The sequence below is a fragment of the Siniperca chuatsi genome, linkage group LG3 (genome assembly GCF_020085105.1).
Source record: "Siniperca chuatsi isolate FFG_IHB_CAS linkage group LG3, ASM2008510v1, whole genome shotgun sequence".
Lineage (NCBI taxonomy): Eukaryota > Metazoa > Chordata > Actinopteri > Centrarchiformes > Sinipercidae > Siniperca > Siniperca chuatsi.
This window is the reverse complement of record NC_058044.1, coordinates 28,755,220-28,767,341: the sequence shown is the minus strand read 5'-3', so window position 1 is coordinate 28,767,341 and position 12,122 is coordinate 28,755,220. Positions and strand designations below refer to the sequence as shown.

The following is a 12,122-nucleotide window of genomic DNA, read 5'->3' as shown; positions in this document are numbered from 1 at the left end:
ATAGGAGGTGACACTTTTGCCAATTCATGACTGACACTTATAGTAGCAGAAATACTAGTGGTAGCAGTAGATGTAAGTGGATTTACTCAAGTAATGAAGTACAACTACACCACCGCATAAGGTGCATGTGCTTTACCAGAGCATTTACATTTTATGCTATTTCATACTTCTACTACAGTACATTTAGCTATAGTTACTAGTTACTTTGCAGATTAAGATTTTACATCAAAACATATGATCTGCTTATAAAATATGTATATGTGTATTTTTACTATCCAACAGTATATAAAGTAAACATTAAAATGCTGCTTATACACCCAGGTGCAGACTAATACAACAATCCTGCAGTAAATCTTATCTTCATGAAGGTTATAATGTTTGTTGAAATGGCTTTAGAGATGTGTTGATTCCACTGAACGGCCATTTTGGGGGATGCAGTTTGTGGTGCTGTTGAACTGTATTGCGTGCTGTATTTAGTCTACCCTCACTGATATAAATATATATATATATTGTTGACCTCCAGCAGTTTAAATTCTCACCTTGCTGCAGTGATGTACAGGTGTACCCCAGGGTGTGTCACTACGCCATGACATCAATCTTGGTGCAGTGGTCAGAGGTGAACATGCTAGAAACTTTCAACCAGAGAGGGCAGTGAAACATTGCTTTCCAGCCTGGTGATAAGACTTAAACCTGTCATGGACTATTTGACATTGTGGTACTGCTACTTTTACTTAAATTAAGGATCTAAATATTGCAGCAGCAGTATAAACTGTATAAGGAGTAGCAGTAGTGCTAGAAGAATTGTAGCAGATGCAATAGTAGCAGCTGTAGCAGTAACAATAGCAGAAGCAGTTGTATTAGAGGTGGCAGTATTTAGTAGTATTTGTAATAGTGGCAATAATGGAGGTAGCTGTAGTAGCAGCAGCAGCAACAGCAGTAGTAGTGGTAGTGTACCAGTTTTCACAGCCATACACCTCAGTGTATTTATTAAGACACTTTGTCCAAGTCTGCCTCTCTGTTCCCTTAGTCTCCACCGAAACATGTAAAAACAAAAAGCATTTGTTTTAAGGCTCCATTTTATTGGAATACTTACAGTCATACATTTAATCCATAACCTTTCTGGGATTTTTCAAAAATAACCTTTTTTTATATTTGAAAGCATTATGCTGTTGCTTTTAATGTCCATTTTATACTTATGAATTTGTGTCAAAACAATGATTTTGTCACTATTATTGTTTCTATTTAGTATTTATTGCCATGTTCTAGTCTGTGTTTTCCATAATGGGCTTATTTTGTAAACAATTACATTTGCTCAATGGTAGTATTAATATTAATAGGTGTAATAATAGGCCACTAGCAAAGTGTAGTGGCATTAGTAATTGACAGATAGTAGTAGTAGTAAAAAAGAGCAATAGCAGGAGAGTGTTACGGACAGAATACAGTAGACACCGAGGTGGAGACACAGATGGTTTTATTGTACACTAATCAAACAAGCAGTGAGTAGAATGGGTGATGATGGGTACTGATACAGTCCTTTGTTTAGCTGAGTAGGAGATCAGGAGTAGGAAACACACACTGGAGTCAGGAGAAGACGGAGCTGGAGACAGGAACCGAAGGAGAGGAGAAACACACGGTTCAAGGCTGGAGTCCGAAGCATTGTCTGGTAGGGCAGAGAGAATTGTCCTTGTAGAAACGAGACCGGACGCTGACTGAGGTGAGTGGGGTGTTTATGTACTGAAGCTGAGGCGATGCAGATGAGGATCAGGTGTGTGATTGGCAACAGGTGTCTGATTAGAATTCTGGTGAGGGGGTACGCTGTGGTTGTGAGGTTGTGGAGCCTGGCGTGTCCGTGACACAGAGGATGTAGCAGTGGTAATAATGCATACATTACACAGTGGGAAAGTCTGTCATTTAAGAGATTGTACAATATGTCATACAAACACATCAAATCCAAAGTAAGCAGCAGAGACCAAAAACTGTTTTTGGCAGTGTTAACATCAACAGCTTGCCTGCTGAAGCCCACTGGCTCCTTCCCCAAGAGAAATTATTTGAAAAAATCTAATATTGCCCTCTCTACCACCAGTGGAAGTGAAAAGGAGCAGTCTGTTATTGTGGTGGTTGACAGACACTGGGGAGTTGTACTACAACACATTTTATTTCATAATTCAAAGGATCCTGAAGGCTCATACCATATACACTCAATGTGTCTTCATTTGTTTAAACCTTGATGTGAATCTTTGCTGAGTATTGCCCTGCTCTCATCATCTCCCACTGCCCATTAAACTAACCTTCATCAGAGACATTTCTTTAATGACATCTGCTAACTTCAGACCTAGTCTGTCTCATTTGACTGAACTTCCACTGTTCCTTTAAAAACACCAACAACATCCTGACTAATCAGGGATTCTTAGCAGAGAATCAGTGAACAGTGAGAAGTTGAGTCCCTGTTGTCTGTCTGTCTGTCTGTCTGTTTGTCTCTCCCCGGTTTCTGCTCCAAAGCAGCTGCTTACCAATAGCCGACAACAGCTTTGAAGAGATGCCCTCTCATACTGAATTCTGATTGGGTCAGTGCGATACGATTCACTGCCATGTCTGACAGCTGTGTACAGCTGAGAGAAGGTGATGGAGGGGAGGTAGAGTTAGAGAGATGGCAGAGAAATGAGAAAGAGGGAGGTGAAGGCAAGTGAACAAAAAAAGAGCAAGGTCTGATGAGAGAAGAAGTGGACAAAAGTGGAGGGAGAGAGGAAAATGAAGAAACAGTAAAAGGATGTCCAGAAAGGGAGAAAGGCAGAGGAGGGAGGGGAAGTGAGAAAGACAGAAGACATGTACAAAGAGAAAGACAGGATGTTTGAAACTGCCTGTCTGACATTAAAGCACAAGCTTTATAAGGCAGCTGAGCCCTGACACTGAAGGGAAGGATGAGGAAGAGGGGAAGAGATGAAAGGTCCCTCTGTTACACCCTGTCAGTGAAGAGAATTGGCATAACGAATAATACAATCTGTGCACCTAACAATCTGCACCGCTGCCTTTTCAACAGCCAAGATTTACCACTGCGTACAGTATGTACTATATGTTCTATAACTATGCAGCATTATGCCTGGGTGTTATTCATAAATTTGTGAACATAGCAGATGTTTGCATGTACATTTGTTTGACATTTGGGTTTGAAGTCAAATATTTATCATTGATTCACTGCTCATCTCGCCAACAAATCACACTCTTGCCTCGCCTGTAGTAAAACACCACATTACTCGGATGCAAATGAGCTGTAGCGGGTGTGATGCACGGAATTGGATGTGTAGTATCTTCGGGAAACTTGTAGGCGATACACCACAGCCACCACCACTCATGTTGATCTATTCCGTACCACCACGCACATTACGGCTTATGAATGGCCTGGAAGACGACATTACAGTGGGCTGTGGTGAAAAAGCCCAGAGGCCAAGGGTTCTTTATAGTGAGTAATGATGTGTGTGAGTGAGGGGGAGGTGTTTGTGCGTGCGTAGGAGCTGCTGGTTTTTCCCACCGAAACGAGTGAGTGTGAAGGAATATTGGCAAAAAAAAAACCCCCACATACCTGTGGACGCAAACACATTCATGCAGAGAGTGTCTCTGGGGAACGGTGCCAAATGTGAGCGAATAAGCGCACATGTGAGAGTGGTAATGACAGCAGAACAGCTACAGCTAGAAGAATACCTAGATATCTAGGAAGAAAGACAGTTAGTTAGATAGTCTTCTAGCTTAGCTGCCTGTCTGTCTTTGTTTGCCTAGCTTTCTGTGTGGACAGATAGAAAGACAAATAGCTAAATGGACAGTTAGAAAAATACCTAGACGGACAGCTAGCTAGACAGTGTGTGTTTCACAACTACAATTTTTACTAGTTCCAAGGTTTTGAGAACTAGTAGCATAATAGGCTAATCAACATAGCTCCAACAGAGTTTGTTTAACTCCAGTAAAAATGTCAAAATCTATCTTTGAGATAAACTTTTAGCTAACCTAACTTTGCATTGTCAGTGGCATTTCCTACTCTTTATCTTTAGCTTACCATAGCAAATTGATAGTGAAGAACAAGACAACATTTGGGCTCCTGCAGTGACAATGTGCTTATAAATACTGATAAATATGGCAACATTATACAGTACACAGGGGATTGTAATACATGTAGCGAAAACTATGTAAATGTATACAGGCATTTATGTTTTACATTAACTACATTGTTCCACATTAACTAGCCTACTGTAAATCTGGTTGATATTATCTTAAATTAAAGTAGGGACCACTGCCCACAGTGCCGACTAGTGATTTTAGTACTGGACTAGTTGGCAGAACCTCTACTAGACAGACAGAAATACGAATAGACAAACAGATCTTTATTCGGTGAGTGATGCTTGGCTCAGTTCACTGTGCTGAGGTGCGCTGAAGTGCTCTAGGCAGATGTCTAATACTCTCTGAGGGATTATTAGTATTCATCAGCATCAGCCAACTCTGATCAATTGCACAAAGACACAAACACACTCACACAAATGTATGCACGAAGTTAAACAACAAAGAAAATCATTTTTCCAGGTATTATTCCGAGAGATCTCAGAACAGCATTGACGTGAATGAGCCTGCGAGTTTAAAAGAAAAGCGGATTACTTTTCATGTAGCAGCAAAACAGGGCTTTGAAAACTCCTGTGCCATCGTAATGGAAAATGTTGTCTGAATGTTTTGAAAAGTTCACACTGGACTAAGAAAGCAGTTTGAGGGAGGGAGGGAAGGATTTTCCCAGGCAACTAAATGCCAGAGTATACTGTATCAACAAAAACTCTAGACTTGTCTAACAGTCCCTTTGGACTTCAGTGTTCATTACACACCACAATACATTCATTTTGATGAAACTAACATCATACTGACAATTTTTCTATTGAACCTTACAAGTAGTTATTATTAAGAAATTATATAGTTTTCCTGAGGGTGGTACTTGAGGTAAGGCCTGTAGGTAACCAAAATCACAGTGAAGGTGGCAACCATAATTATACCAGATTTAATCACAATTTGTGTATTCAAGGCTGGATTACCAATCAGACAAAGTGGGCAACTGCCCTGGGGCCCGGCCACTCTTTTTTGTCCCAGGGCCCCCAGCAGGTTAATCTGGCCGTGGGGACATCCTGCTCTGTTGAGGATTTAGACTCAACTAACTGCTGGACCAACGGACTGTCATTGTATATTTTTTTGTTATACAGTACATGCAAGGAATTCCTACAAAAAATGAATTTAACATTCTGGTAATCTCTTGAATAGTTTAACACACAGTTCACCGTTACATAACAAAGCTGAGGTGGGAATCTCATTAATGTCTAAAGCCTCCAGTCAGTGAGAAAGACTTCTAAGAGTGTTAATCCCACTCCTGACGAGGCCAAGCATCGCTGCTGACTAAAGCACCTTACAAGCGGGAGCGCGGCGGCCCGCTGGCAACAACTATGGAGTCACTAAGCAGGGGTGGACTTCACATAACAGCCACTCAATGAAAACAAAAGCCCTGGCCCTGTCTGCTGAGCCTCTCTTTCCTTCGCCAGAAAATCTAATAACCCATGTTTGCAGCATCTCCTCTGCCTCATCCAAGGCTGACGCGTCCTTATTACAATAGATCGGCCTCAATTGATTTGTCTTTAGAAGCCTCAGGGAAACAAGAAGGCCCCATTGATTTTCTGGTTTATAGCGAGGGCATGTGAGAAGTTTGAGCTTGTGGTGAAGCGGATGGCAAGACACCTGGATGGCTTGTGTACGCATGAGAGAGCGCAGGGGAAGGACACACAGGTGTGTATGCGTGATGTTGGTTTGAGTGGGTGTGCTTTGTGACAGGGCTTCTATTGGAGATAAACAAGGCCATTTGTCTGCCACTTCAGCAACTCACCTGTCGTTATAACTTAAGTGCCAGGCGGCGGCGGCGGCCCGGTCATCTATCAATCACACACGTCAGGATGCCACAACAGAACAAGACGCTGCTGACGTCGGTGGAGATACGGTACAACGCTGCGGGGACACGTTTTGTCAGTTTTAGAGTGAACAGAAAAACAAAACACAGAAAACACACACAGTGCTTCTGTTGGGATTCAACCTTACAGAAAGTGCCTTGAATGTCATAAGTGGATGAAAGCTTCATTCAAATACACTTTCTGGAAACACAGGTTTCCTCAAGTCCAGCTAAAGTTAACCCTGACGACGTCTTTTTCTGTGTGTGTGATGATTTTGTCATTTTGTTGCTATGGTTATAGACAGAGGTGACATGCAACAAGGGCCCCTGTTTGGGCTGGATTCTTAATTTCTTGTGCTCTCTGGAAGAGTGGAGGCATGTAACGGTGAGTGGCAGCATTACACGAATGCTTTGTCTACAGTACAGCAGTACAGCAGAAGCAGGTACCGTAACGTCAAGGTGTATTTCAAATATCTTTTATGGCCGTCCTTAATCACATCTGCTCTTTTCTAAAACGCCAACAGCCAGGCATAAAAACTTTTTCGCAATATTGGATTGCATTGCAATAGTTTTTCTTTCCGAATTTCTGTTTTTTTTTAAATTCAGGTCTAAATAAACACACTCTGTAGAAGATGGGGTTGGCTCTAAAGCTATTCTTGTAGTGGGGAGTATAAAACTCCATGAGGAGCATGACTACCTCTCACTGACATCATTTGCCAGCAGAAAAAAAGTCACAGGAAAAGGTCAAAGCATGATGGGAGCACAGAGAAACAGACAAGTGAACATTCTATTGATTAACTCCTCTATGTGTCTTTCTACACCTTTGCTCACCTCCAGAGCTTTTTCCTGCTATAGAGGTGTCTTCTGAACGCAGCAGTATGCTGCATGAATCTATAGCATGACTCAACACCTCAGACACAACTGCTTCAGGGTGTGATTTACAGTCACACGGCTTCTGGAAATGACAGCACTGTTACGACGAGCTGTTTGTGGGAAACACAGACACTGTTTGAAGTCCTGCTGTTGAGCAGCTAAAGGGATTTTCAAACTTAAAAAAAACAAAAAACAATCCTGCTTTCCACTTTTTTCATACCTGTGTCTCAGCATGACTCCAGTTTACTGAAATCCTCTGAGTGTCTGAGCTGGAGTCAGAACAGCCAGTAAATTGAAAATATGTACATTTCAACAGTGCTGATATTTGTTTTAACTTTACTCAACTACAATAAAACTGAGCTAAACTATTCTTCAGCGCACAGTGATTTTGTCACTGGCAAACTGTTTCTCGACCTGTCTGTCAAAAACTAAATGAAGCAATGTTTGCTGCCGCTTGTTTGCATCATCTGCCCCCTCCCCCCATTTTCCTTTCCCTCTGTCTTCCCATCTTTCATTCCTGGGGCTCAGCAATTGTTCTTGTTATCACTGAGGAGTGCACAGGGTTTTTGTGTCAGTGCGTAAGTGTTTTGACGACGAGGCGGTGGTGGTGAAAAATGAGGCAGGTGGTGGCAATTTATCAACACTTGAGTGGCGCATGGCGGCGTTCTGGCAGAGGAAGGCGAGGCGGCACAAAACGCAACGCTGAGGGTTTTTCTGTGTGAGGCAGGGCATGATGAAATGCATGCGGTTTCTCCTCCGCTGCATCAGACAGACAGTAGGGAGGACAGAGAAAGAGAGAAAGAGAGGGGAGAGGGGAGAGGGGAGGGGAGAGGGGAGAGGAGAGGGGAGAGGGAAGGGTCTTTCCTCTATCTGGAGGCTTCCACATCAAGCATCCGCTTTTCTCCCTCAGAAACTCCCTCCACATCATCCCCATCACCCTCCTCCTCCTCCTCCTCCTCTTCTCATCCCAGGGAGTCTTTAAGAGTTTGCTCTGCAAATGTGCAATGTGCACTCCCTTATTTCTCCTTTCTATGCAGTTTGTATCTCTGTTGGCGTGGAAACATTATGACAGAATGCCGATAGAAACGGGGAATAAAAAGGGAGAGAAACTCTTTCACAGTCCAACGATGCCATGTCATCGCTCCCTCACGCTCCCACCCACCCTTTAACTTTCAAACCATCTCTTGATTAATCTTCCTCCCTATCATCTGTGCTGTCAACCCCGTAAATCAGGATGCACACACACACACACACACACACACACACACACACACACACAATCCCCCTAGCCGACCTTACACTTTCTGACCTTTTCGCAATTTATCTCCTTCCCTATCATCCTATCCCCTCTTCCCCCACTTCGATGCATAAACACACAAATACACACAGAAGCTGTACACACACATACACACTGTTACTGTACTATGTGGGCCCCGCTTGATGCCTGCAGCTGCCTCAGGCACACTGCAGCTCTCTCCACTGGGAGGTACACATGGAGGGAAAGATGCTTCAAGGCGAAGGTCAAGTGATAAAAAGCAGCAAAAAAAGACAGAAAACATGGATGCCATGCAACCCAAAATGCCGGAGAGTCAATTAATAAAAATAAATTCAAAAAACAACCGTGTGGCTGAAAGCTGTCCTTCACTAGTTCAAAATGACTAATGTCTCCATCTGTTAATATCTCAACAAAAAGCAGAATGTGCCAATGATTTCATCTTAGTGCCAGATAAGGGAGGAGTCACACAGAACACATCAGGGAGGGCTGAATATATAGAAAGAAAAAACACATTTTTATGAAGCTGAGCCAGTGAAACTGGAACAAACGAGGGAACAATAAGTGGGGATGGTAAAACAAGGACAAATAAGAAAAGGAAACAAGAGAACAATAGAGGAAACGCCTGGGGGGGATTCGTAAGCGGAGAAAAACGACATCACTCCAGATTTGATTTCGATATCAAATTGAACAGGGATTTTCTGTTTTATGTTCATGCACATACAAACAGAGAGAAGGAGAACGAGAAGACAAATTGTGGAAGAAACAGCACAGCAAACAGCTATGATGCAGTTACATTTAAATTTCTTTGCACTTTGGCACTCAAATAGGATGTGAGAAAATGTATTTGATGCAAGGATTCAGGGGTCTTTGAGGAAAAGGAAAGGGCTAGTCTAACTACATGCCGGGCTGCTTGACTGTAGTTTTGTAGTCTGCTAATGCAGCATATAAACACGTTGATTGGATATTGCTAGAATTAATGGACTCTTCATGTATTTGTTTTTAACCTGGCACTTCTATTGGCCAAAAGTATGGATTGACAACAAAAATGAACTTCCACAAGACAATCTTCAACGGCTAAATTGCACTCTTTAAAACATGGCTTTTAATGCAGCATCAGTCAGTGTTTTTGGTCGCTTGGGGCAGAACACAACAAGCTTAACATCACACACATATTTAACATAGTACGGCCTTGTTTTGACTAACATGTTAGCCACTATTTCAAACTTCATATGGGCCCCTGACTATTGTTTAAAGACAGACTTGAAAAATTGTGAACCTATTCTTTAACTCTCTACATTAACTTTGATTTTCAGAATTCACTGTGTGTGTGCGTGTGTGTGTGTGTGTGAGAGAGAGAGAAAAAAGAATGAGAGTGGAATACAGAGAGACAGAAAGCTAGAGATCGACGGAGAAAAAAAATATCATTAAAGCTTTGCGCCCCTGAGTCACCTGAACATGTTTTATTTACTGTCCCTTAGTAGCAGAGTTGGTGTCAGAACTGTTTGCTCCACAGTCTGGGTCAGTCTGGGCCGAGCGCCTAATTACACAGAGCCAGAGGCTACAGTCCTTCAGGACACACTTGAGCGACACACTCACATAAACATGATGAAATTCTGAGATACTGGGACGACTTATATTTACTATTTAACTATAACAGACTAACTAAAAAGTCTCTCCTGACACTGTCCAACATGATGTGACCTAAGACAAAAACACATGCACACACACCTCCATCCATGGTGGCCCAATTCTTTGATAAATCAACCTTATCAGGTTAATCTGAATTACCCTAAAGTGAGGTAAGATGGGGTGATGGTGTTTAAAAAATGCCAGGCACACAGTGACAGTGACATGCGGTGGAACTGGTGTTTCTGGGAAGAAAGAACGGGGCAGAGGAGGGTGATGTAACATTCACTTCCTCTGCAGCTCAGTCCTCCACTCACTACTCAGCTGAGTACCTCCAGCCAACAAGCCAAGTCCTTGTACCAGCCTAACTTTTTAATGAGAGCGTCTGCTCCCAACAGAGCTCATCGGTCCAACCTTGGGCCACAACATTTTCCATGACATTTTAGAAATGTTTCTGAAAAGGGCAGTAAAGTTTATATAACAGCATGAAGTTGACTGAAGCAATCTCCACAGCTGAAACTGAAGAGTCTCTGATTTATTGATAGTTCGGGACTATGTGACAATGGTATTATAATCTGAGACAACAAACCCTAAATATAACTCACACATAATAAAAGCAATAATTATAGTCATTGTTTTTGGTTGCGTTCTACAAATAGTTTTTTTTTTATAATAGAGCAAATGCACCACCTGTCACATTCAACTAACATCGCTCTCACAGCAGAAAACATCACTGGTTAAACAAAAGGAACACAATCAAATATAAGGCAAAAGCATAATGCTGCATTTGCATTGTGGTATTAAGTTAAATCCATTTTTTTTTTGTACTTTGTAATATGAAACTTTTTGTTTTTACTGTATATTGACTTCTGTTCTAGTAGAACCTTGTTGAAATAAACATACATTCTTCTCTACATTCTGCTGCCAACATGTTGCATGTTATTACTTTAACAGGGTGTGGGGGGAAAAACCATTTTTTCTAACAGGAGAATTACAGTAAACTGGTGCGCCCTCCTGCGCCTGTGGACCGTCTACCAAGACATTTTCCTGAAGAGGTTTTTCCTGGGGTTTTTTTCTGTTGCAAGTTGAAAAATCTAGTAAACTGCAAAAAAGATCTTCTCTTTTGTCGTTTAACCAACATAAGCTTAAGACTGTCAAAAATATTTACCCTACTGTTTGTTCACTCTGAAATAATATCTCTGGTAGAATAAGAACTGACGATTGTTGGTTTGCCTGTGCAATTCCAGTTTCCTCCTGTTGCTATTTCTTTATGGCATTTTAATTTGTAGGCTTCCATAGTCACAATAATTCCAATACAAGTGACTAACTATACAATATAGTATAACAAGATCAAAGTAATCAAAGAAAATCTTCTGGTGGCTCAGTAATTTTACAGGACCAACTCTGTGTGACACAAGTTGGGATGGGAGGTCAAAGGAGAAAGGCAGTGACTGCATCAGAAGAGAAATGCATGATGGCCTCTGTAAATATGGATTTTGTCCTTTTTTTAAAAATTACTTGGCGCTTTGTTTAAATGGAGAGATCATATGATGGAAACAGCAAAACAGAGGGAGAGAAGTGGAGAGGTAGAAGCAATCTGCTTTGTAGAGGAAATCAGACCAGTTGAAGTATTGTTTTTCTATAGTTTATTTATCAGTAAAATCACATTGCCGTTCAGCAATAAAAGCAATCAGTAGCAGCAGAAGACGTTAAATCCAGAAACAACCAGCATATCACTCTAACCACTGCTAAGTTTTTATCCTCTTGCCTTGACTCCTTTCTTTTTCTCTCTTGCACAGGCATTGATTTTTCTGTACTCTTGCTCTTTCCCTCCCTCCCTCTGCACCCCTGTTGTTTCCCTCCTCTGTTTCGGATCTCTTCATCTCCTCTCCTGCTGCTCCGTCTTTCATGTCTCTCTCCTCTCTCTTTGACAGAGACAGAAACTCTATTTCTCTTCCTCTGCCACCCAGGGACAGAGACCGCAGTCCGCTGTCGAGCCGCTTGCTCCCCGAGACAATCTGTAGGTGAACACAGAATGAGTTCGGTTACTGTAGAGCTCGGAGCTACAGTACAGTAAAGACTGATTTTCAACCTTCTTACTCTGTCTTGACAAGAAGTGCCTTATATCAGAAAGAGCTAGTTACCTGTGCTCACAACTTGTCTGAAAACAAGTTAATGCAACATTGCCTGGTTGCCTGGGCCCATGAGGAAGATCCAAAAAGTTCTAATGATTTACAATAAAGAAACAAACTCTACGGCGAGTTTGCAGGTCTTAAAGCCTGCACGTACACATGTACTTTTTACTGTTGCTGTAACATGCTTTGTTCCTTTGGGTGCTAGTTAACCTGAACATCCCTAAAACACCTAACAATCACAAAAACTCAAAACTCA

General features: G+C 41.8%; 1 protein-coding gene across 4 annotated transcripts in view; it reads right to left on the bottom strand.

Moving 5' to 3' along the window:
- Window positions 1–1,454: 1,454 nt before the first annotated feature.
- Window positions 1,455–12,122, bottom strand: part of LOC122872722 (endonuclease V-like) — a 53,466-nt gene continuing 42,798 nt past the window's right edge. For 2 of the 4 annotated variants that reach the window (XM_044188777.1, XM_044188768.1), the window contains one exon: window positions 1,455–1,660. In XM_044188777.1, coding sequence (XP_044044712.1) covers window positions 1,556–1,660 — 105 coding nt within the window. In that variant the 3' untranslated portion in view covers window positions 1,455–1,555. Of the gene's footprint in view, window positions 1,661–11,360; window positions 11,750–12,122 lie in introns of those variants that run through there. The other 2 variants (XM_044188757.1, XM_044188761.1) reach the window with 2 other exon arrangements.